Below are 26825 nucleotides of genomic sequence, written 5' to 3'. Positions count from 1 at the left end.
ATTAAAGTTAGTTTCGATTATCATTTCCCTAATCATTCCTACTCTAATTTTGCTGACTTCATCGCATATAATCTCTCATTCACTCTATCACATTCTCTCTGTTTCTCTCGCAGGCTCTGTGTGTTCAAATATTATTCCTGTTGTTTTTTCAAGAAACTTCCGACTATCTCTCGTCTGTATTTCTTGGATCATTGTGCGTCCTTGGAAATCTGACTAGCACACGGATTTTTAACAAATAAATTCATGGTTTCATTTTCGACATTTCGATTTACACGTGTATAAGAGCTCCCGTGACAATCGTATTATGCATACGTGTAGATTACTGATAAATACGATACTCGCGCGAGCCTTTTTTATTTCATTAATGCTGAAATGCGAAAAAAATATTTTATATGAAATTTATTCATCCTCACTGTGTTCATATAGAACCGATACCAAACATATCGCCTATTCTCAGTTTGAACTTTTCATCAATATTTTTGAATGTTTTTTACTTTTCTCCTAATTTATTCATTACAAAGTGCACAGTAACTTATTGCCACGTGCAATGTTATTAGCGATGTTTGTAGATCGGCGAACAAGCGTATAATGTACTTTTATACAATGTTTTCTCGGTATAATTCAAAACATTCACGTACATTCTGCTTATAAAGTATATGAGATCTCTTAACAGTGATGTCGCACTATCTTCTTATACTTTCATTCGAATCAAATCGATATTTAAGTCATTGAAATCACATTCCTATTGAACAACCGTAATCAAGTCTAAGAGACGCACAATATGCAGAGATGTCTAAATATGTACAATATCTTAACAAATAGCAAATAAAATTCAAAGTATATAAAATTACAAAGTGGACAAGAGGCACGATACTATTTTTTTCAAGCTTTATAAGATATGAAGAATTTTTTAAAGCTTTCTCTTCTTTACCACATGAAACAACGCTGCAACTTAACATCAAGATGTAACGTATTAATACATGTATTATGACTGGAGAAATCTTACATCTAAAACGATTCTCTCTTTGCAACAGGTATAAATTTTTGGCAAACAAAACAATATACGTAAATAACTTGTATATTACCTGTTTTGATGCAACATCACTGTTAGGAGTTCAGGTATATCGTACACATTTTTTTTGCCGTGAAATCGTACAGATCAGTCTATCGTATTGAAGAACATCGACTTGTATTGTTTTATTGTTTGATCGTAATCGTCACGGATTGGACTTACTCAGGAAGTCAACCAGCATACGTTCGTGCCTTGCACTCAAACGAGTGAATCTCTTAAGTATCGCGATTCTAAGTGTCGCGGAGTTTGATGTTAGTTAATTTTTGTTATTACTACGTGGGCTTGCTGGTTGACTGTTTGCTTGTTGTGCACGTTGTATGTAAATATTTAAAAGTTTCAGTTTGCTGGTATATAAACAGCTGAGATGTGGTTTCAATAGTTCTTCACCAACTGCCAAATGTATTGCTACCATACAAAACACGGCACTTTTACGTACTGCACTTTCATTATCATCGTACGCCTGTTTAGACACGTATAATTTACATTGTATATTATAATAAAACAAAGATTCTCTACATATAGATTATATGTTAACTTACTTTGATGAGACCAGGCATGACTTTCGTTAAATGGGGTTCTATTGCATCACGACCCCAATGCTCTACAACCTTATGAAGCATTTTTATCGCGCCCATATTCAACGGGTATGGTTCGGTAGTTATTATAGTCGATACTAAGTGAATTACTTGTTCTGGTTTCAAAACCATCGCAATTGTTGCAGCACATTTTTCCGCCATCCAAAGAACCTGATAAAAGCAAAAGTAAAAGTAATAAAACGATAATCGTTGATATATCATGAAATTAATTTATATACTTACCGGGGATCTTGAATTACTGCTACCGGAAGAATCTTGTTTCTGATCGTCTAACTTATATGCGTTAATTACTTTTAAAACCAGCAATTCAGGATAGACAGAGAAACTGTCTACAAGTTCTTGACATTTAAGCATATCAATTAAAGTTTGAAGCACTTCTACTTGCATTCTTTTGCTATCGTTAGTCAAACTATCTAATAACGTTTTGAGCAGTTTTCTAGAAAATAAAAATAAATAATTAGAATTCTCTTAATCATAGTAATAGAAAAGTAATCTAGTTAAATATAATAGCATAATGCATACTTAAAATTTTGCTTAATATACAAGGCATCTCCTTCGCGAACATACAATTGAAATTCTTGTAGAGATGTTACTTTTTCTTCAGTTTGTGTCATTTTGGATTGCAACGTTTTAATCATATTATCTAATATTTCTGGCCTCTTTATCGAATCAGGTGATGAACCTGTGATAAACATTTAATAAATCAAATAGAATTAAATGAGTTGACGAGTAATTTTTTTATAAATAATTTTGTACATGCCATGTGTTTTATAACCATTATTTTCTTGAGGTAAGATAAGATCTCCCGCGATCGTATCACTTGAACCATTAACTGTAATATTAGTCACACTTCGTCCTCTTTGAGTAGGTGAAGAAACAGAAGACGAACGACCCTAATAAAAATAAAAAACGACGTGCTAATGCATTTCAAATACAATGTATTTTTAAAACACTATCGGCGGGAAGGGTATTAATACCTTTCCCGCAGACTAGCGTCGAACGGCAGCTCGGGTATTAATACCTTTTGTGTAGGAAGTACATTTTTTTTATGCAACACATACTCTGCATTGTTTTTGGGTACAATTTCTCTTTCCTCCTGTAATTAACCCTTTGACGTATTTTGATGAATCTGACTCGTAATTACAGTTTCGGGCCAAACATGAATAGATAATGTCGTGTTTATACAGTGAATAAAAAGAAAAGTTTGAATTCTTATATGTGTGAATTTTGTGAGATTCCTTTTCATAGGGGTGACAAAAATATCATATTCAAAAAAATATTAGAGTAAAATAAAATTACTATATATAAAACTAGATAAAAAATATTTGTAAAAATTAGTATGCTCGTCTTATTATTATTATCGTAAACTCATAAAATCTTTAATTTTTTTTGTCTACGTTATTAAATGAAGAAATAAAAAATTAAATTAAAAATTTCATTCTTTTTAATTTCATCAATACGTTTGAAATATTATATGTTACTTATTTTCCAAATTTCATTGAAATCCTACTATTAGTTTTGAAGATACATGTTTCCTAAAAGGACATTTTTTTCATACTTCATTAATTTTCGCCCGCTAGACACATGAGTAAAGCGCACTGTAACCCGCCAATAGTGCTTTAACAGTGTATGTATATGTATATCACCCATTTAATTACCGAGTTACATAATGTAAGTCCCTCCATTTTTTCTTCTACATCAGCCATATTACTAATTCCACTGTCTTTACTAGTAGTTGCTCTTTCCAAACGTTCGAAACCATAATTTTGTATCTCTGCTGTCGTACGTCTTAAAGATCTGTGGGAAGCACTTAAAAATTAAAATGACTAAGAATTATAAATTGTAAACTCATCGAGTTAAGAACGTCACTTACTTATAAACTTCTTCCAAGTTTTCATCCGCATTGTCAATATCACCTTTACCTTTTGAACGAGCTGGTGAACTCTGCGCTCTAGGCGGCGGAGTTCCAGGAGATGCGGGATTACTTGAACCTGACGATTTTCTTAAATGATTTTGCACTAGCGGCAGTGCTGTCTCCTAATTTGATACATTTGACAAACAGTATAATTTATTTTTTGTTTGTAATAAAAACTGCTGGTGTATTTAACAACTTACCTGATAATATTTCGGTAATTCAGCTAATATCATAGTCACTTTCGGAGGATTTAAATTATACAACGATATAACAGCGCTTTGTGCATGCCTTCTAACATCTTGGCTTTTAACATCCTTTGACCAATCAAGTAACCTTGCCAGCGCTGTTCCTGCAGAATTATTAAGCGCAGACGGTTCTGCTGTTTCTGCTATTTGTGTAATAAACGTAAGTGTGGCTATTTTGACGCGAGAATTTGGTGTTTGTGTTGGATCCGTCAAATACCTCATTACGGCAGGTAAAAGTTGTTCTCCTGGGAAGCATTCTCTAAAAGTTCGAAAAGATTTAAGCAATTTTCTAAAATTAATAAAGTATTAACTTCAATAATCTCACATTTAGCCTTACCTAACAACCTCAAGCGTTTTGTGAATTTTCGCTTGTATCGATCCAAGTAAGTCAGTCCCTAATTTATTTAATAATCTCGCACATAATACGTAAAGCCAATCACCAAGATCTTCACTATGAGTAGCTACTAATTCATTCAGTGTATCCAAAAATAAACTGAATACTTTTGTGTGAGAATCCATAAACATTTTCGTAAAAATGTCCGTTACTTTGCGCAATTCCGTAGCTGTAAGCGTATTTCCATTTGAAAGAAAATGTTGCAATCCGACTAAACCTTCTTTCCTATCACCCCAATGTTTATGTGCACAATTTTCTATGATTTCCTTAATATCCTGTAAGTTAAAGAATTTTTTTTCATAATATTAGAAACAGTAATGTACAAATTCTTGTTTTTAATGTATGTTTGATAGGGTTCTGCTATATTTTCTCTTTTGGCAGAAGAAGTATGACATAAATGAAAATGAATATTAAATTTAACAAACCTTTGGGATAGATTGATCCCACATATCACGATACAGTCTCTGTTGAGAGCCACTCCATGAGAACGACTAATGGGTAGATGGACGATGGACAGATATGAAGAACAGAATGGCGCATCGCGTTAGTCCAAACCAAACAAATACGCCGCAACAAAACCAAAAGAAAACATGACATGCGTTATCTACAATATAAGATGCTGAAAGCCTGCTTTTTAAGCTTGTGGTCTAATTCTACTCTGGTCGTCGAGAGTTCAGGAACTAGGATATTTTTACAAATCTAAATATATGAATTTAATGGAAGAAATCTTGAATAATTCGAATCACATAGAGTAATAAACTCGAGCACCTAGCATGATATTCATGAACTTGTGTTTGATTGAAGACAGATATGTTTAAAGCATCTTCAAATTGCATGACAAATGAAAACTCTCAAATAAAAATAACACTGCAAGCATTTATAAACATAAAATAAAAAAGCGTCATGATACAATAATTGCATGTATCATGTGTTTATAATGCTAACGCATAAGTGATATTTGTTATAACGTATATTGTTCATAAAATCGATGTATTCTGTATTAGATATTGGATACTTTGTATTAATTTTACTTTTCTACTATCATTATGATGAGGTGATCACTACTCTATCTTTTAGTACAGAGTCCACACCATTCCATCTACTTACATCATTTGGTCGCCTAAAGCTGTCCATACTTCGTTCAGAGCATATGCTGCTAGTTTCACTATCATCACTGTGATCACCCTTTCCTCTTGGTGTTCTTGTATAACTATCAATGCTATCAAACGTAAGTGCATCCGCCAACGCTGATTCCGCTTCGCGCGACTGTTGCAACATTTTCTGTGCCATAACTGGTCTAGATTGTGGCCTGTCCGTTGGAGACATATGTAAACTTCTTCCCCTACATTTCATTGTATTCTTTATTCAATCAGAATTAAGATTAAGCAAGAGTATCGAAGTGAATGCTATACCGTATTTTGCTTGCAAAACTTCTATCCATTCCAAACCTTTGCGGGCTTGGTTCACGACTATTACCAGTACTTCTGATTCCATGTCCAGATAACCGCCTAGGTCTTGCAATTAATGATTCTCCTTCACGATTATATGTTGCATAACTCAGTCTTGACGATGGCGATCCTGATCTACTGCTAGCTGTTACGTATAATATATAAATTATACTGATTTTTTTTTTTTTTTTTTTTTTTTTCAAAAAAGTTGAACAATTATTCTTTCTTTTCTCTGAACTTACGTTGAGATTGCGATACTCCAGATACTCTTGTTCTTGTTCTTGCGGTTCTTTCTGGACTTGCAATGGCCGTTGTGTCTGGTGATTTGTTAGGTCGAGCTAAATGAAGGAAGCATAGATATGTACGATTCCTTTAAAATATATAGTAACAGTTACAATGAAAATTTTAAAAACTTCTACTCACGGAGAGATGCTTTTTGTCGGCTCATATTCGCGTACATCATTCTCGCTTTAGCTCTTTGTGCAGCTTGTAAATCTATTGCACTGGTAGACCTAACGCCAGGAGTTCCACGATCTGAAGAAAAGTTAAAAAAGGAATTAGAAAGATCGTAAGGAAAAAAATTAACATCATACATATTAAATACAACAGTGCATATTCTAAGACGTGGTGATCTTTTAAAAGCATCGAACGAGAAGGTAACAATTACAATGACTATCAGTGGGTCTTTGGAGAACTGGAATACCAGATTGACGATAAGACCGTGGCAAGGACGGAGTTCGTCTGAGCGGGCCATGGGGTTGACCTGAAGTCTGATGCAAATTTTCCGTACTACCTTCATACGTTAATGCAAAGGAGAGTCACAAAAGCAGCATGAAAAAAAGTGAGAAGTATTTTATATACCGCACTGTCTTGTTACTTGCGTCTCTGCAGTTACATCTATACCTAATTCCTATTCTACTCCAAATATCGTTTAACGATTATGTAAAAATATGAATATATACCTGTAGCACTTATTACTGGTCTGGATGTTCGAGGGCTAACGCTTGCCGATCTCGTAACTACATTTAAACTGTTAATGCTACCGCTATTACTAAGAGACATCAACGAACGTTTATATGCAGTATCGAGACTGTTGAGCAATGCTTCTGCTTGTTCCGGAAAATGATCTTTGAATGCCCAATATGATCTGAAAACATTCAAAATGTAGTCTGCTACTTGCTTAAAGAAGCAAATACTGATAGAAGCGATATTTACTTCCTAGCAAAAGCTCTTGCTTCCGAATCCGAGTCAGCGATACCTTTCTTGATCGTATCTTGTAATATCGTCACGTGTTTTTGTAATATTTGAGTAGGCCATATTTGTAAAATTAGATTTAGATATTCACATGATGCACGACGTATGTCTTTACTCTTGTGACTTAAACACGACGTGATAATTGGCACGAAACGACCGCAATGCGTATTCTGAAGAATAAACCTCACTGCTACGGCACCAGCTGTTGCCACAACCTATATGTGCAAAATTGTCAATGTAAGTTTTTTCCATGTTATCACAGTTTTCTTTGATTCTCTTTGGTATTGGCGTTAAATAATTACGAATCTCACCTTGGCACTATTTTGTATGAGGTTCATTAAGGTGAGTAAGACTGCTTCTCCAAAAGTAGCGAATTTATTTTTTAACTGTTGACTAAGAAACGCTAAAGTAATACACGCCTCTCTTACCACTTGCGATCTAAGATCTGTGCAAGCCACTTCGAATGATCTTTGCACGCTTTTCAAGTTTTCTAAAAAGTTTTCATAATTCGTACCACCCGCGATAATGATTGCTCTTAATTTTTTCATCTGTAAAACAATTAATTTTATGAAATGTATATATCGCTAAACTAATTAATAGGTAACGATTAATCAATGATGAATTAAGTAAGCAATATTAAAACAATATTTGGGCACATTACATACACTTTCTGTCCTTTGCTTCCAATCTTTCTTATCGTCACCAACGTTATCTTTTATAATTTTCATCTGCTCTTCCAGATCTTTTGCGGAAAACAGATTTACGGATGGCACATCTTCGAACGCTGTAAGAAAAGTTTCCTCGTCGACGGCACCAGCTTGACCTAAATATATTAATTATACATGTACATAATTTATATGTATTAACGCAAAAATTAAGATTCTATTTCACGAGACAATATTATCTATAATTCTTACGCACCAAAATATAAAATTTCGTTTCATAAAATATCATAAAAAATTTTTTAATTTTATGAATTTTATTGAAATACTTTAATTCTACCACGAAATTTATTTTTTTTATAGAAAAAAAAAAAATTTTTGCATATGCTTTTATTTTACCTTATGGCAATGAACACTTTATGATGCTTCAAAACACTGTTAAATGAAAATGAATAAAAAGCAGTGCGATTAAAACAGATTACAGATGTACACGTGAAAGGGAAATGAAGCAACACTGTATAAGGGATTCGAATTAAAGGTGCACGATACATATATGATGAACAGATATTCAATTGAATTTGACAGATTTCATATTATTTTCTTGTACTTATATCATGATGGATATTTAGAGTAAAGGAAAGGAAGAGAAAACACAAAAGCTAAAACCGTTCAACGAAAAACATAAAGATTTGTGCAAAAGAAACCACCATGATATAATACAAAATTAGTAATGCCAATGAAGTTTTAGATACCTGACGTCGATTTTACTGACACGTTTCTTTTGACGGTTGTAGCCCTTGGAACCATGGAATGTGTATTACCAGGCTGAGCTGTCATGCAAGCGAATAATTAGCATTCTCGTCAACGAAACGTCAACAGTTTATCGACAATTTGTCGGCGGATGGTTGCAGAAAATATCATTAATATCATACGAAACACTGAGCCACAATAGGAGGAAGCAAAAGTTATAATGTTAGCACGCTTCACACCTGTGCGTTGGTTGGCAGGAGGAACATGTGCTATCATAATGTTAATCTTAAAAATCATGACATTCATGTGTATTAACATTTGTCTTATACATAAATAAAGCACTTATAGTACACAAAGTGCTTCCGTTTACATACATAACACGTGAAGTGGCAAAGAATTTATAAACGAAGGTGAATAATTAAATGTATTATTAAATAATTCTAAATTAGATTGAATTATAACGTTGAGATCTAATTTTCATGGTACTATTTTTATCCCGGGTTCTCTATGTATATAAATACAATTGTAAATTAATTCGATACAATTACATTTACTAATACCAATTTTACTAACTTGTCTATATAGATTATGGGACTACAAACAAGGAGTTATTTTAGAATAAATCTGCGTTAAATGAGTGTAACATGTCATGCTTAGAACAAATAAAAAAAGAAAGATCTTTATACTTGGACATTATCAATTGATACAAAATGACAAATAGCATTGAGTCTGTGCGAAATTCGTGTGTACCTAGAGCTGAAGCTGGGGCTTTTGCTGGTCCGAATTGTCCTCTTTTTGGTGTAGCAGCTGACCTTTTCATAGGAGCCGATTTAATCTAAAATATTTCAATTTATTTCGTGTGTTATTTTACGTAGTTTAAATTTTTTTTTAAACTGATACTTACAGCTCTATCTGTTTCATCCGTGGTCTTCCCAACTGAAAAAGAAAAAAATAAAATATATTCAATGACGCAAGTTCAACAGAATTACGCAAACATATCTCTTAGAGATGTAACAAAATTATTCGATTCTATTACGATCAAAGGTCTTGTTCTCTCAAGCGAGATTTATTTTTTTCCGGAAACTTTATACCTAAATCTGGGTATAGCCATGGTGGTTTGTGAATATCGCAATGGCAACCTCTTGCTCGAGCACCTGGATGTTTTACGATATTATCCCACTGAAGAATCCATCTACTACTTGGATCCCATAGTTTTTTATCGATACTGGGATATTTCTTTAATCCTCTGTGCAAGCAGCGATGGTTGCTTGATAACAACATATCAGTGTCGTTCATCGTAATGAAGAGAATTTTTCTTTTTTTTTATCGAAATCACTGAATAACACGAACTTGCAACATCTTGCAAAGTACAAAGTGTAGTTTACACTTTAACACTAACAGTTTGAAAGAATAGTCTTCATTATGACATAGCTAAATATACCTCCTCGCCATCCTTTTGCATTTACGTGATATCAATCAAGATTCTACACACTCGGAAGTCAAGTTTGTTGAAGTTATTAACGAGATATTCTTCGCACGAGAAACAAAAGATATTCGCTTAGAGAAAACTGAAATTTCTCGCAATTCCTTCGAGTTCACGTTTCTCCTCGAGTCTAGAACGAACGAAATAATCGGCATGTTTGTCAGTGAAAGTGATTTGCATTATTCTTTAACGAAGCAGAGAACTTTCGTAACTAATTACCGACTTTTTAATCGCTACTTCTTTAATCAGGGGACTCGGATATACAAACTTCTTATCGATGAAATTCTTCGACAGCATAAAGATTTAAATTATTCTGATCTTAAATCGATAAAGAGAAGAAAGAAAAAAAAATTCCATCACGATTTTGGAATTTTATTATCGACCTTCATTTCTTGTATTACTACGTGAAATCTTTGTCTAATACATTCACGTTTCTGAATAAACAGAATCATTTTTACTTCGTACGTAATGTTTATTTTTTAATTTTCTTACTTCTGACATACATCAACATTCGAACAATCTAAAAACAATCGAACAATGTCGGAAGAAAGTTTCGTTTGACTCTAACGGTTGGAGGACGTCAGCCATATCAACTCCACGCGGTGTTTCACAATTAACACAGGTTTCCATTCATCGGGTATAATTACTGTTACGTAGGGGATCAGAAATGCGAATGCAATAATAATCAATGATCACGTAGAAGTGTGTAAAAACCGATTCTAACGCGAATGTGAAACATCGAACAGCGTTTTCAACACGTTGCAGCGCGCTGGGCAAGAATCTAGATTCGCATTCACGATATCACTCGTAATAAGCACGGCAATGAGACGCGAGAGAGTTATTTTCTCACGTTACAGATAACGCATGCAGCATCCTCGTTATGTTTGGTTAGTCAAGATTTTTCCTCAATCAACATTCCAAGTTTCCGTTTCTCGTTGAAACTTTTCTACAATCGACGAACGAGACAAATTGACGAAGCGATTGAAAAAGAAAAATAAATTGCATTTCCAAGGATCATTGCGTCACGGACACGAACCACAGGCAGTTACACGTAACTCATCAGAACACACGTGTATAGACACGCTTTAGTTATGCTTTATTATAATGACAACGAAGATCACATAAAGATCCTCAGTTTATCTTTCAGAAACATGTTACACTATTCAAGACAGAAAAAGTAGAAAACAAAACCGAAGAACTGGGAACACTAGGAAAATTTTCAGTCCTTTGAAGAAAGCGAAATTGCACGTGAAAGTAAGCACGCGTCAATAATTTAATCGTTGATCACTTTTCATTTCTGTCGATCTCGCAGAGATAACACGGTAGACAAAGTTTGTTTAAAGATTTTGCACTTGAAACACGTCGTTTTCGATGAAACGAGAATCTGCAATGATCTTCTTTCAGAGAAACAAATCCATTCGTGTTTCTTGCTTCTCCAACTCGAAACAGTCGTGATCACTATTCCCCAGGACACGATATATCGATATATTCGATAGCTCCTCCATGCTCCTTTTTTCAAACGGCACACGTCCGTTAACTCATCGAGAATGCAGAACAAAGGAATTAGCTCGTCTTCCACTAGAACAACGGACTGGCGACGATATTTTCTTTTTCGTGCCACGACTACGTTGCACTACCTTGGTATAATCTTTATCGCACAGTATCGAATATTAGCATAGTAAACACGGTAAGCGATAATTCGCGTAAAATAATGTTACAGTTTCGTTCGAACGATCGAGGGCAACTAACACTGCGGACGCTTCTACGAGTCGTTCTCCCGGTAACTCCACCTGTGAGTGTGTCGTAACGACGATGTATTTCGTCGGTTATGTCTGATCAGGTAAACAAACGCACGAGTAGAAACTGAAACGATCGTCCTTGCCCATTGTCCGTGAATGGTAACACGTACTGCTTAGAACATACTATGTCATACTCTTGGCTAGATCGTGTTCGACCCGTGACATAGAAAAAAAAAAAAAGTATATGAAGATCATCGAGCAGCCCGTCACGATTCTGGATACGTTTTTTTTCGAAGAAACTATCCAACGAGACTACCTCAAAAAGACAGGAGAGACACGCGTCTCTCACGTTACTAAATGGCGACTCGTTTACAAACTCCCGTAAGCGCTGTGAGACGGTCGCGAGACCCGAGACTAAAGTTGGACAGGAGGAAGGGGACCTTCCCCTATTGGGTGCCCCTCGATGGGGGCCAAATCGAGGGACCCACAACATTCGAGAACCCATCTCTCGATTACAGCAGCCTCATATATTTTAGAGACTCTCTTGAGAGCGGTGTTATTCGTAGCTATGTAAATTTGCTAAAAAATCAAATCAGCAGTCATCTTGATTCTGTACTATAAATATTCAACAACTTATCTTTCGATTACAGTCTTAAAAATCTGAGAGAAATTACTATTATATATATGCATTATCATTCGTGATTATTTAAATACTTGATATATATTCTATTCTGATAATTCTAATATTAATGTTGCTTAATTCAGTTCTGTTCCAGCAGAATCAATTTTCCATGTATCTTTAATTTTTGTACTTGTTACATAGAAGAGTACACATATTTATTATGGACAATAATATAAATATCATACTTTAAGTTATGTACCAGAAATCCGAGCGAGAAACGCTAATAATAAACCTATTTCTTAATGTTTTTCTTGTTGCAGTTTCGCTTTCCATATGTGTCAAGCTATATTCGAGATTTTTAAATTAAGACTGCGTTATCGATTGATTTATCACAAGTATAATTAAATGCATACCATATTGGCGATGGAATCAAAATGAAAAAAGAAAGCCGAGCGAAATGAGCAGATTGACCTGATTGCGAAAGCACGAACAAATTGTCCTGGACCCAGGTGTAAAACAAGGTGACTGATTAATGTGGTTCCATTCAATTTGCAGTCATTTAAACGTTTCCCCGCGTTTGTGGAGAACGGTACGAATAGACTGAGTAAACGAAGATTAATGTTAATGCGAGCAAGAAACAGATCGTACGATGAATAAGGTAAAAATTGTCCCCGAATTGAATCTCTGATGGGAAACGTTTAAGGATCCCTCGTCCAAAATTCAACCGCAACCACCTGCTGAAATGACGCAACAAAAGTTTCTGACAATCTACGATTAACACTGGTTGCTGGTGTACGGAGATATAATTAAATTCGGGATCTACCACAGCATGGGAAGAAAAGTAAGTGGATCGCCGTTGCAATTACAATGTTTATCTGTAATAAACCGCTTATACCGTCATCGAGAGTTCCCCCTCGCTCTGCGGCAAGAAGTTAATGCAAACAGGACCGTGAAAGAAGGTGGTCCCGGCCGGCAGAGCAATAATGCTCCGATGAAGAAATAATTTGAACTGTAGCTACTACCCCAGCGCCGTAATTACATGTTTCGAATTAAAGATGCAATTAACGTCTGCTTAATCTTCATTCCGTGATTAAAAAGGGACAGCCTTTAAATTATACGGAGTATGTATTCATATATTGATTCATATCATTTTAAACGCGCCATTGAGCGTGCTTCAGATAAATACGAACAAAAGTACGACAAAAAGTATCGTTTTATAGGTTATAACAATTCGAAACGAGTGACGAAGAAAAAAAAATAGAAAAGTTAACCGATCATTCTTCTTAATTTGGAAATCATCTTTCCTCGATGAATTCGCGAACATCTACGTTTGCACGTATGGCGAAAATATTAGTAATTAAACGAGAGAGGAGATCATTGGTATGATTAATGTGCACGAGACAATATGTTGTATTATTCTTATACCTTCTTCCTCGATGAGTTGCGACGATCCACTACTCTTCAACTTCTTAGAAATTGAGTGCGGATCGAATGCAGAATAAATTATGGATAGAAAACGAGATATAGTCACGGTAATTTCTCCAGAAATCGTATTTACACCGTCTGTCATTCATTGGTGAAAGTAATGTTATTTATTATTCTTATCCATCAGCGAACGTCAGTGATTCTGATTTCCCATCGAAGAAAGCTGCAAAGAGAGAAGAAACGGAGAGAAGAAAATCTGATGTCTCGCGTATATTCGTGCGCGTGATTCTCATTGTTTCGCTAACTGCTATTGTAGCTACGATGCAAGATGGAAGAAAAAGGAAAACACGAAACGCCAATTCCACGGAACAGTTATTAAACATTGCTGAGGAGAAGAAAAAGTAGAATCGCCTACGCGTACGACACGCTTTGAACATGATAATATTATCCTCAATATTACATAATATTACGTACAGACTGTGTGTACACGATATCGGACGAGAATGTGGTTTTATCGTTTCAGGCAAGTCGAGTATCGTGGATCAAGCAAACAATTATTATTCTATTAAGGAAATTAGTCGATCGAGTCTTTTTTTTTCCCCGAATGAAAACGCTCGAGGGGAAGCTCGTTTTGCTTGATTTGGAGAAACGAAAGATCTTTCACACACACGATATACTTTCTTCACACCGACATCGCCAGTGCTACAAGAAAGCGTGTACAATGAACGATGAATCTTCTCAGCCAGGTCGTTACTTTCAGTTTTCTTGCGTTCCAACGCTGGTAGTCTTTTATCCACGATAGTCTCTAGCACGATGCCTAGCTACTTGTCTCCTGCGGACTCGCGGCTTTTGTCAATAGGCTAAGCGCGAACGTTGTACTGCGAGCCGGAGCAGAATGTCAGCAAGAGTTAACGAGAGAGGATAAAAAGGGCATCCGCGTGCTATCCCGCGTTTAATATCTGATCATGCATGGAGAACATAGAACGGTGCACCGTAAAACTGTGCACGGTATATGAAGATAAATCTACGTTACCACCCTACCTTTCACTTCTCTCGTGCACGTGTACCACGCGTCTTGCGCGCTGTCCTCAGGGTAAGGTCGTACAATAAGAAGGCGAGTTCAAGCTGAACGGTGTGGGTGCTAATTTCGATCGAGCAGTGAAGGGTAGGGTGAATAATCTCTCTGCCGAGAAAACCGGTGCGGCAGAAATACACCTTAGAGATTCCTATCGTGTCTCGTAAAGAAAAAACGCTGTTTCTTGCCATCACCGGCGAGATAAGGCTAACGAGATTGAACAAATTAAACCGTTTAAATGAAATTATGAACCAACCGATGTAAGAAATAAGTTGTCCCGATGTGAAATACGGCACGATATAAAACGACGGAGAAATCAGACGGTATAATACCGATTCGACACGAAACATCCTTCCACCTCAGAGGCAGGTCAGAAAGAAAGAGAGATATATGCAAATTTTTCGTAGCGCCATGTTCGTTTAACCTTTCCGTGTGACATACCGCGTACAAGGATACTCGTGGCGCTAAGTTGTATACAAATACCCCATTGCAAATTCCGTACAACTGAGAAAAATGCCGGCATTATTATATGACAAGAGTTCACTAAAGACGAAAAAACGTGATGTATTCTTTTTTTTTCTTTTTTGTAGATTTCACAAAAGGAAAAGGAATTTTTAACTCGTGACAATTTAAATTATATAACGACTCGTCGGAAGAAAAACAGGACAGGAAATCACGTATGAGATCGATGTTACATCTTCATGGTAATTTGGTGTTCTATTAATATAGCTGAAATCAAGCGAAGAACCGTAATTCTCCTGCCAAGCCCAAGTATGACCTAATCGTGATTAAGTGACAGAGAAGAAATGCATTCTGTCTTTAAATGCAGATGTATTGTCGCTTGCAAATATAAGACGTAGAATAGAAGAAACGATTATGATTATCGTGCCTTTTTACCAATTGTTGGTCGTGAAAAATATACTAGATACAGCTACGATTAAGAATATTTTTATCTGAAAGATAAATAAAATTTTTACAGAAAATATTAATTTTTTATCTTGATAAGTATATTGTATCTCAAAAATATTTGCGAGAATGCATCGACACAATTTCTTCGAAACTTTCAAGATTACTTACGCCAAGGTGTATATTCCTTCAATATATTGTTACATAAGAAAAGTGTGTATCGGCACATTTTTTATCAAGGGACAAAGATTAATTATACAATGGAATGCATGTATGTGCATCATGACTCATCGAAAGTCTCGGTTTACTTGGTACTTTTTACTATCTACCGGTATCATAAAGTTGCATTTTTTTTTTGCAACTTTGGAATTAATATGTTAAGTATTCGGTTGCTGCAGATATGTAATATTTGCAATCGAAATTCGAAACACCCTGGCAGTAGTCTTACAATGTTACAAGGCCGTTTGTTTGAAGCAGGACGGCTTTACGGTATGAATTACAGAGAGCGTTTGAAACAATACACCGCCGATATTGCACAGTACACCGTACCTATCGGTGTATGTAATATTATGTAATGTCTTAGAATAGATAACGCGAATTAGTAATACTGTCCCGCTCAAGGAAATGACACTTTATACAAGAGGCACAATTTTTCCCATACTCCGAAGCTTTCCTCCAAAACCGATACATAATTATAAAGGATCGCTTCATCGAATGATCTTATTGCTTGAGAACGTGTTCCACAGTCTCCGCAGAAATTACGATCGACAAAAACCACTGGCATTTCTTTCACGAATTGGCCAAAGACGTGATCCCTTAATCGTCTCGAGTGTAGGTACCTCTTTTTGTTTTTTTTCTTTGGGGCATTATGCCCACATTTGCCGGAGAAATCAATCTCGAGGAATGAAACGCTGTGTAAACTGTTACACAGGTGAAAAACCGAAATGTACACGTTGGTTACAATCAAACCAGAAGTTCGGGCAGAAAACGTGCCAGTGCGACGTAATTAAATTCAAATTGCCTATGTTTTGCCGTGCTGAATTAAGTAAATATTCTTATCACGTTGAAGAACAAACGGTCCTTGCTAAATATTCATCGTGTGTACCAGTAACGTGAACAAAGAAGGAGAGAGAAGGAGATAAAGAGAGGAGAGAGAGAGAGAGAAAAAAGAGAGAGTAAGAGGCAAAGAAGGGAAGAATGAAGGTTGGTCTTCTCGAATGCGAAGGTATTTCAACGCGATGGCGTTCATGGCTGCGGGATGGCAGCACGATACAGCTTGAATAACATAACGGAGGTGACGCGCGTGGCATTGGTTTTTATGCCTTTTCTGACTTAATTTACTGGATACCTGCCGAGAAGGAAATTCGATGAATTTACTCACCGTCCGAAGACATTGCCAGAGGCAGCAGGTCGCCAGCAGCTTTCAGCTGATCGAATTTCTCTATTAACAGCAGTAATCTGTAACACAAGATCGAATGAAATTAGCTTATTTCAACATACGTGATTAAAATTAGCTAATAAGATTCTTATCATTGATGATTCATGTTTCTCCAAGTAAATCATAAAACAATAGAAGATTTAAAAGACTACCATTTAATCTAACGAACGCTGGCGAGAAGCCAGGAATCGATTTCGCTTTTTCACTTACTTAGCTTGCGGTACATTGTGCTTTCTCTGTAAATCCACGCGCAATCTTTCACCAACGTGTCTGTAGATATCCGCTAATGTGTTTAAAGCAGTCTCTCGGACTTTTTCAGATGGATCCGACAACAACTTCACGATACTTGGAATCACTCCTGACAATATCATTTCATCAGCTCCGTGTCTGTAAAAGGATTTATTGTTACAGTATACTGAATATTTCAACGATTATCTAGCTGTCTCTTTCATTCTTTAACAAGTCATACTTACTCATTCAACGTCGTAGTTAGTAGAATTAGAGCTTCTTCTCGTAATTTGGCATTCTTGTGATTAAAAGCTGGTCGTAGTCTGTCCAAAAGTTGTTGAGGAGACATACATCCTTTCTCCATTATTTTAAGAAGTACTAGCTGCGCCTTTTCCCGTGTCGCATCTTTACTGTCACCTATCGGACACACATCATCGATATTCTTAATTGCGTTTCTTACTATCTAAAGCAAGTTAAAGGAAACAAAACTTGTAGAGACCGGTTCTGCGTATATTTATATCTTCCGTCATAATATCTCATCCCGTAATACGGAGCTGAAGTTCTGTGCCTATTTCATCTGGAGCACATCTAACCATGATCAACGATTCAAAAAGTACCAGACGAAGTCCAGCTAATAAAACATTATAAAACAAACGGACGATATACTGCCAAACTACATTTATACAATCGCACGAGTTGATAATTCCGTGAGCAAATAATTTTCAATGCAACACACAAGTTCAGTTTCCTTCATTAAGAATAATTTATACGTGACAAATAATCACAAGAAAGTTCAAGACACCTACCTAGTCGATCTATTGTTGGTTGAATAATAGTGGAAATATAAGGCTTGAAGTCGTGACCCATTCGATCTGCGAGAAACGTGAGGATTTCTAAACCATTCTGAACGACCTGGAACAACAGAATAAAAGAATCATTTTAAGATCTATGTCACATATATCGACGATTATAGCGGAACAATTGTCCCCTTTCGTTCATACAGAAATCGTTCTAAATCTTCCATGACTTTCTAGCCGTCCTACCAAGGCGATCGGGGTTTGCTGGCTAATTTACTCAACACAGAAGACGTTTATATGCGCTCTTGTGACGAGAGATTAATTAACGACTTGGCGAGAAAATCTGTACGCAGAAAATCAGTTTGTCTAATGTACATGGAACGACGAACTCACAAAAATAGCAGTGATTACATTAACACCGAATCAAGGTTGATGAAAAAAAAAAAAAAAATACGTGTAACGTACCGCGTGTTAATTAAAAAACATATTTCTAAGTCAAGATTTCCTGCCAATTTAAGGGAGGTTAATGTTTCCTGCACCGCGTTTACGCTGCATCAGAGGGTTCAGGGCATATTGATCCAGGCAAGATAAACTCTGCTTCCCTGAAAGCTAAAAAATCGTAGACCCCTCGCACTTTCCCTCTTGCTCGTAATTATACTTCGTCTGTGAGCTCTCCACGTGCACTCGTAATGATTACTTCACGGCATTTTTTTTTCGCCTTCCTTTTTCCACCCTTTTCTTTTGCCTCTGCGCTTTCGTCAAAACATAATTACGGAGGTTTGAGCGAATTACACGCATTCCGGTTCCGTGGTTACATGCGAAATCAATAAGAACCTCTTATGCATGTGGTTCACTGGTGAAATTCAGTAAGTTGACTGTACACATTATTGACTCTTACGAAGGAGTATTTATAATTTCTTCTCAAATACTCTACCGTTTATATTTATCCTTTTCTTTTTCAAATTTTCATTTCGCCAAAATATTTCTTTTCTATTCAATTCTTTTCTAGGAATCGTTTTCAGCCTATAAAGAAAACGAATTTTGATCAATTATTAAAAATATAAAGACACTTCTCAAATACAAATTTAAATTCTATAAAAGAAATACAATTTATCATTTAATTAATCGATAATTTATAAAAGTATAGCGTGAATATACGTATGTATCATTGAAATGATTAAAAATGCATCAAGTTTTTTAGCACATTCTACAATTATTATCATTAACATCATTATCATTCTTGCTTTTATTTTTTAAAACATTCAGCAAGACGGAAACATCCTACAATTATTATGAAAAGGATCCAAAGAGAACGTAGAGAATATACAACAGTCTTCGTAATACAACAGCGAGATTGTTACATCATCTAATGCATTTATATCTGTACGTTGGTCGACGTGTACAGAAAATGTTGAACATTGCTAGATCGACCTGGGATTCGAGGGTGAACGAACTGCTCCTCCGGGAGGTGGACAAGCAGCAGATTAATATAGAAAGTGCAAGTGTAGCATTCGGTGCATTTATCGTAGTAGAACCCCTCAAAAGTAAACCCCAGTCGACGATAACGAAAGGGCCAAAATGAATATTCCTCCCAGCCAGTCAGCAGCAGCAGTGGCAGCAACGGTCGTTCGATCCCAATCGGCATTGGCAATACTCGGGTCGAACCCGATGTCTCAAGTGCACACGGCAAATCCAATGTCACTGTCTGCAAAAGCGTCCATTACTCGGCGACAGTTTAAATACATTTAACGAAGCGCTATACATAGGCATATAAACCTATTTTAGAGTCGTGGGGTAAACGTTCTCTCAGGGTTGTCGTCTGGCTGTGACATCATTGCTCAACGCCGAGGCTTTTCGTTTCTCTTTCTGTCTTAACATTCATATAATTAGCACGCAGTTTAATCGTTAACAGCATCCGCTCGAACGTGGTTAATCTCGATGAATCTAGATGAACCATCTGTTATTGAACTAGCGCATTTGGAGAAGATAACTATTTTATACAGCATTTTTCGAAAGTAATCGAAAGAAGAATGGGAGCTGACAGAGCACAACAATTGCAAATGCAAAATGTTCAGATGATTATCTAGTTGGATTTGTTATCATAGTTGAAACTTTGTATTGACTTTTAAACAATGAAACTTCTCGTTGCATGAGTCTCGTAAAAGAAAAATAGAAAGCTTAAAAGTACGATTAATAATAATATGAAATTTATCAGCGTTCGAAATTTCAACTTAATTGATAACCCGAATGTGTCTTGCACTCTTCATTCAGCAGTTCCCTTTCCCTACCTTAAAATCACTTTCAAAAACCAATGGAATATTTTCATAAGTAGATCAGCATTCAAAGTTCTAATTTGAACTTTATTTGCAAATGAGAGAGCATCAATACAACTTGAATTTCATTCGATAAATCAGCTACTCTGAAGGACTTCTGATTTGATGTTGAAAAAAAAAAGATAGAAAAGGTTGATCAAAAATTGGCCACTGATTTGCATGCACGTCAAAAATGAAGACTATCGACGTCGGACACACCTTGAACTTTATCTTCAAAATCTGTCGTCTTTTCTTTGTCAAATAGATTACTAAGAAGAGATAACAATAGATCGGATGTGCACGATGCTTCGAAGAACGTACCGAAGTCAGTGCGTAGACGCAAAACGTGTGGGCGAGTTGGTCTTACTCGTCAAAGTTGGGAACAGGGCCCGTTAAAACTGTTAGGACCACGTGGGAGGCGGCTACTCCTCCTTGTTTCTCTGGCAGAAACGACTGCGAAATGCATTTGTAGTTTTTGTTGCAAAGCGTCGATACACGTCGAACAATAAACAGGAAAGGCTATTTGCGAGAATGATCTCCTGTAGGTAGAAGTTTCCTTACTATCCTCTTATGGGATGACGAATCGGAGCAAACAGATAACACTCTGGTCGCATGCTTCTCACGATGAGTGTATGATGATTTTGCGGTTTCGTTATCACTCGGTCGTTACGAATTCCTTATTCTTAGTTCGGCTGACATCGATGCTTAAAAAAAAATACAATTATTAATCGTACAACATGGACTTTGTGTCACGTATTCGCCTAGAGTAGCGCGAGAGCTGACGTAATAAGTAAAATGAGCGATTACTGTCAGACCGTATTGTCCGGGTAAGTTCTTCACTGGTTGATCAGACAAAATTGTTTAATGGCATAAGTGGATTTTGATTTAATAACAACCGATTATGACCAAAACGAGATAAACCGCACTGCGTCAATGATGTAACGAGAAATAAATATCGATTTAATAAATACCAATCATAATCAGATAATGGGCTACCAGTGTGTAACTTGAATAAAATAGGATGAAATCTATGTGTATACAGACGTAGAATGATTCTCACTATGACTCTCCTAGCGACCTGAACATTTGAAGATTTCGTTTGTTTTTAAATTCTAATTCATCACGAAGAAGACATATGTATAGGCAAGCCTGATTTTCGTAGCGAAACCCTGGTGCATCCAGTTAGCAGCGTAATTGTCACTGTGCGCCTATTAATAATTTATGGAGTAACAGCCAGCAGTTACTCCAGTCGTTTCAAATTGCAACTCGCGTTATCAAGATATCTACCGTTTTTACGGCGACCTTTTGCACGAGATATCGAGCGCGACCAGTTCTGGTAGCATATAGTTATGCAAGTTGCACAAAGTAACACAAACTAACGCGAGTACGTGTAAAAAAGCATCGAGATCACCGCAAGGCGCGAGTGATGTCATGCTTTAAATTCGAAAAAGGAAACGTTCGCGGCAGAGAAAAAGAACGGAACAATGTCAGAGGAAGAGAGAGAGAAATTATGGGTCGCAGTTAACGTTGTCCTGTGTCCTTGACACCGATACGGTGCACCGATGGTTTGTAAAAATGGTACAGTTAAGATCTACCATAATGAGACGCATTGTGATTCAATTGTAACGAGATATGAGGCAGGTCACGCGGAAATATCCAGAATATATCTTACGACTATCTTCTAGTACCGTGTTCCCTTGAAGACCACAGAGAAGTATAAGTCCATTTTTGTTGATTTATTTATCTTTTAATGTAAAAAAGAATTTTAATATAATATAAACTTTTGAAGACAGATAATGTTTTGTAAGAAGCAAATAATATTAATTATTTATGTTATTAAAGTTAATATTGTATTGCTTTTAATTTAACTGTATGTAGAACTACTTGATAACTTGATATTTAATCTTAAAATTGTTCTTTTATAAAAGATTTGAGCGATCATGTTTTTCTCTAGTGGCCTCCAATCTTCAACTATTACACTGTAGTAATCAATAACCGTCTTAATTAATAGCTACTGACCTAGTCTAAATACAGTCCGAGTTCTTTGCGAATTTAAATTTTACAATTAATCGACTTCTAGTTATAAGATCCTATTTCAAAACTTGTTGCAATTTACTTGTTAGAATTTAAATTTTAATAGGTTTAAGTGCCATCGGAATAATTGAAAAATAAAGTTTCCGAGATGAATCGGGTCTAGAAGAAAAGTCCAGTGGAGCCGCAACATAAGAAACTTTAGTCCAGATCGATAGAGAGTACCCTAACGAAATAGGAAGGCTCATCACGTAGCAGGCTTCCTGCCAAAAATTTCGACAATGGTGGGCTTGGTGAAAATTAAAAACGAAAGGTGGTCTGTATGCCTTATTCACAGTTCCTTCGTTAAGAAGACAGCGAGACCTTTCTTCAATCCACGACCAATGCATTTCCTATTCTCTTAAGATGTAACGCGAAATCTTCCAACAAATATCGGAGCGTGTCTTTATCATTTTTTCCTTGATTAACCTCTCTCAATGAAATAACAAACTCCCTACTATTCCATTCATAGTCGATATATTATACATTTTTAAAGATCTTAGTAATTCTAGTAAAGTCACCTTCATAATCCTACAAGAAAGTTAAACCTTCGAAACGATCCATATCTCTGATACGAACAAGTTCCCATTTCAACAACTCTTTCGCATGTTAAGTTGATATTTCGAAAATAACAGCGAGCTTTCAGCAACAAGTGGTAGATAATGATATACGATTATTTTCTATCCTACTTATAAAATGAAAATTCTCTCGTGTTATCAATACCTATTCATGCGTAGGAATAGCGAAAATTCATTCCACGATGTGTGAAGTTCCTGAATTATCCGTGTAATCATTTCCACTTGGTATCTCTACAATACTCAGATTGCAGCGCTAGCTCAAGATTTTCTTTCTCTCTGCAGGCTAGCAATGGCTAGAAAAACTTAAAAGAACGGCACAATAACACGTACAACAATAAAAAAGCTACTCTAAATATAGAAATGAACGGGCAAGTATACTTCTGAATATGCCTGCTTAGCATGCTTATTCGTACATTACAAGCGGAGAAATGTACCGTGCGTAGTATAAAGGGGATTGGTAGCTCATACATTATGCACGAAGCTGAATTTTAACCGCAAACCACGATTTGGTCAATTGCACGTCGTTCATCATTTCGAAGGGCATGTTCTCTTCTTTCTTTCCATGAAGTGTTGGAACAGGATGACGTAAGCTTATTGGCCTAATGAAATTTGGCTAGTGTCAATTTTTCAATATACACGAACACCGATGTCATCCCATGCCGATTTGATCAACTCAAGTGTCCAACTTCTGACCAACGAGTCAACGCGTCTGTTTCCTTCAAGAGGAACTGTTCTAGAGGTTCGTTTCCCTTTTGATTCTCTCACAAGATAAATAGCGAGTTCGTAGAAACTCGCCCGGAAATGGTAAGAAAGAATTGAGGAATTTAACTTCACAACTTTCCCTCAAGTGCCTGTTAATGAAAAAAAAAAAAAAAGAAAAAAATACTCGTATAACACATGAAACAAAAATTCTTGCAGTTAATTACCACATATATAACCTCTGTTCGTGTCGTTCTTATTCATGGACCACGTACTTCCACAGTAAATAAAAATACATATACACTGTCATCCATAAACATTTAGACACTTCCAAATGACTACAAGTACATAAAATATACAACTCTGGTCTTTTACCCTGTCTCAGGCAACTGTATACAATAAATGAATTTAGTAAAAATAATAAATAGTATTAATTAGTAGAAATAAAAAACAATAATTCAATTGGAATAAAAATTGTCTCTTGAATTAACTCAACTTTAAATATGTTCCATTAATTGTCCAGTTTAAATTCAAAGAAAATTCTTTTTGAGTTCAAAGAGAAAAGATGCGAAATAACAAAAATATGAATCTTCTGATCGTACTGTGTCAGGTATTCAAATAATTATAACTATAATTATGTCCAGTATGTCTTCTACCGCATCTTGGTTGGAGAACAACAAAGATGATTAAACACTTGACGAGTTAGACGTCGAGAATATTCTGGCCTGATTGTCTTTATTAGGGAACGATTGTACTCACGTACATACAAATGGGTTCGACGAAACTGCCTATCGACTCTCTAAGTTTTGATGGACTCTCTGAACCGTGTGTCGATTTATTGTGTATTTTCGTTTTCTTCCTTGAAGATATTCTCGCATCCAATGTTTCTTTATCTATTGCCAATGAACATTCAACCGATTGTGAATGCGATAGCTTTGATTAAACACCGATCGTTCAGCAACATACTACGTGACACACTGTACCAAAGGACACTTTACGTACATGGTGTGAAAGTTTTTCCCTTATACGTTCCTGATGCAGAACCAGCTCAAGTTTTGCAGCATCTTGTCGAGAAACCAATCTCGTTGTAAGTAATCGTTTTCATTTAAATCTCGTGATGCAAACAATTATTGTAATTGGGAGTAACTGGTTAAAATACGAATAACACTGAAACTGAGAACGTGTTACTGATTTTTAGTTCTGAATAAATAATTCTTAATATAAAAAAGAATATCAATTGATAGATGACCTGAAACGATACGTAACCTCTCTTATGCAAATATCATAAATTTAAGATTAAACAATTTACAGTCGAATGCAAAATAATCTGATGATAAATCAAATTTAAAACATAATTACCATTACTAATTGCCATTACAACCTATCGGTTGTTGCCAGTTTCTATCAAATATTTTAATTAAGGAGAGTTGACACAACACAAGGTGAAAATTATTTAACGAAGATACGAAGAATAAAAATTGGTGTTGATAATACTGGTAAATCTCAATCTCTCGCTAGAAAATTAAGCAAAAAAGCTCGCACGAACTAAAGTTTCGTAAGATCCTTGTCTAAAGCAAGTCTCGTGCAACACCTGTCCTCTTCCATCATACTTGAAGACCGCGAAAAATTCTTTCCTCCTTCTCTCACGTTTGGCCAAACGTAAATTCAAATTTGACTTACAAATCCATCACGCTGTTGTCGCGAGTAGCATCGTCCATTCCTGAGTATCGAGCATATAGAAAGTTTTGAGTGCACGCAGAAAATATAGGTCGACCAAAATAAAATATTCGCAAACACGTATGTCTTTTTGGCCCGAGGGAAAATTTGAAATGTCATTGATCACACATCATTCTCGCTAACTGCAACTTACTTCTCAATGTTTCGGCTACAGTTTACGGTTCTATGAACCGTTCAGAGGATGTTTCAGCAGTTAATTGTACATGCATCCTGACAAGTAGGTATAAATTCAATAAATGAGCACCTCTCTCTGTACGTAAATTAGCCGTTTTGTTACTCGGCACACCTCGCTGATTCCTTCGAGTCACATTTTTTATTACGAACCTTGCATTTCATTATGTTCCGTTCCGTGCACTAAGGGGAGATTCTGCACACCATAAATACTAAATGGCATGAATGAGTTACTCCAAAGAGTAAACGGTAAAAAGCTGACAGATCTCTTGCATGGTTTTGTTTACATAACAAACAATAGACATTTAAAAGAACAGTAAAGAAGTTTGAACATGAAAATGTATTATTTGACAACAAACCAACGATGACGATGGTTACTCGCTGATTCATTCACTCTGTACTTAAAGTTAAGCTACGACGAAAGAATACAATATCTTTTTTTCTTTTTGTTTTAATAAATCAGCTACCTACAGGGATGTTTGAATAATATTAATGCATAAAAGGAAAGATTATAAAAGAGATTCGTTACCTTAGGGTTGCCGTTGCTTAACCATGGTATGATGTTGTCGATAAACTGTCCGATGTCTTGACACTCGATACTCTTCGTCGCATCTCCCAAATAATTCAACAGTAAAGTACCAACGTTTAACTTTTTCTTGATGTCCGTTGTTGACAGGAGCGGCATAAAACCGTCCATATCATGCGGATTCACCGCCATGGTGGCTAACAAACACGTCGTTTCCACACCTTTGCAAGTCTTTGAACGAAACTGGATCTCACCCGTGTACGTCAAAGCACATAGTTCACCGTAGTTTCACGATCCACGAAAATGAAACACGCGTTGTTCGCCATGTCAGTGACGTTCACCACCAAGAACAAGGTTATCGGCGAAGCGAAACTGTTCGTGCAGTTTGAAAGCCATACGCAAAACAGTACTTTTTCCCCCTTGGTTGTCTCGCACGATCGTTGTCGCGCGAGTTACACCGAAAATCGGAGCGCCACGCGAATGATATTGCTCTACGACACTTTACACGAGATTCCGTCGAGTCTCGCACAGTCTAAACAGGGAACATTGCTCCCGTTTTAATTGTATCGTGCACAAAAAATAATAACGAACATTCTAATGAAAATCATCGGCACCGTGCACGCGACGCCATTTTGATTTCTCAGTCATCTGTCTCTCTCTCTCTTTCCTGAACGATCGCAACG

General features: G+C 36.2%; 1 protein-coding gene and 1 long non-coding RNA gene across 5 annotated transcripts; one reads left to right on the top strand and one right to left on the bottom strand.

Moving 5' to 3' along the window:
* Nucleotides 1-874: 874 nt before the first annotated feature.
* LOC122527805 (CLIP-associating protein 1-A) lies at nucleotides 875-26787 on the bottom strand. Of its 4 annotated transcripts, none has more exons than XM_043652317.1 (27): nucleotides 26146-26787; nucleotides 18059-18164; nucleotides 17498-17669; nucleotides 17235-17411; nucleotides 16968-17044; nucleotides 9241-9272; nucleotides 9087-9171; nucleotides 8339-8416; nucleotides 7590-7747; nucleotides 7236-7472; nucleotides 6886-7139; nucleotides 6633-6817; nucleotides 6338-6463; nucleotides 6094-6204; nucleotides 5913-6008; nucleotides 5635-5815; nucleotides 5330-5564; nucleotides 4648-4713; nucleotides 4166-4497; nucleotides 3784-4087; nucleotides 3542-3705; nucleotides 3327-3477; nucleotides 2429-2561; nucleotides 2191-2350; nucleotides 1891-2104; nucleotides 1612-1818; nucleotides 875-1532 (listed from the first exon to the last, which is right to left on the bottom strand). In XM_043652317.1, the coding sequence occupies exons 1-27, from the start codon at nucleotides 26332-26334 to the stop codon at nucleotides 1329-1331; spliced, it is 4434 nt and encodes a 1477-aa protein (XP_043508252.1). In that variant the 5' UTR covers nucleotides 26335-26787; the 3' UTR covers nucleotides 875-1328. The 4 variants fall into 4 exon arrangements, with proteins under 4 accessions (XP_043508252.1, XP_043508253.1, XP_043508255.1 ...); XM_043652318.1 differs by having other exon boundaries at nucleotides 3327-3465; XM_043652320.1 differs by lacking the exon at nucleotides 4648-4713.
* LOC122527817 lies at nucleotides 12510-15757 on the top strand. The gene is made up of 3 exons (XR_006306416.1): nucleotides 12510-13301; nucleotides 13401-13712; nucleotides 13793-15757. It is a non-coding gene; the product is annotated as an uncharacterized LOC122527817 (long non-coding RNA).
* Nucleotides 26788-26825: the final 38 nt, after the last annotated feature.

Source organism: Frieseomelitta varia, unplaced genomic scaffold (genome assembly GCF_011392965.1).
Source record: "Frieseomelitta varia isolate USP_RPSP 00005682 unplaced genomic scaffold, Fvar_1.2 scaffold_232, whole genome shotgun sequence".
Taxonomy (NCBI): domain Eukaryota; kingdom Metazoa; phylum Arthropoda; class Insecta; order Hymenoptera; family Apidae; genus Frieseomelitta; species Frieseomelitta varia.
Note: the sequence above shows the minus strand (reverse complement) of the source record. Positions and strands in the feature narration are given on the sequence as shown.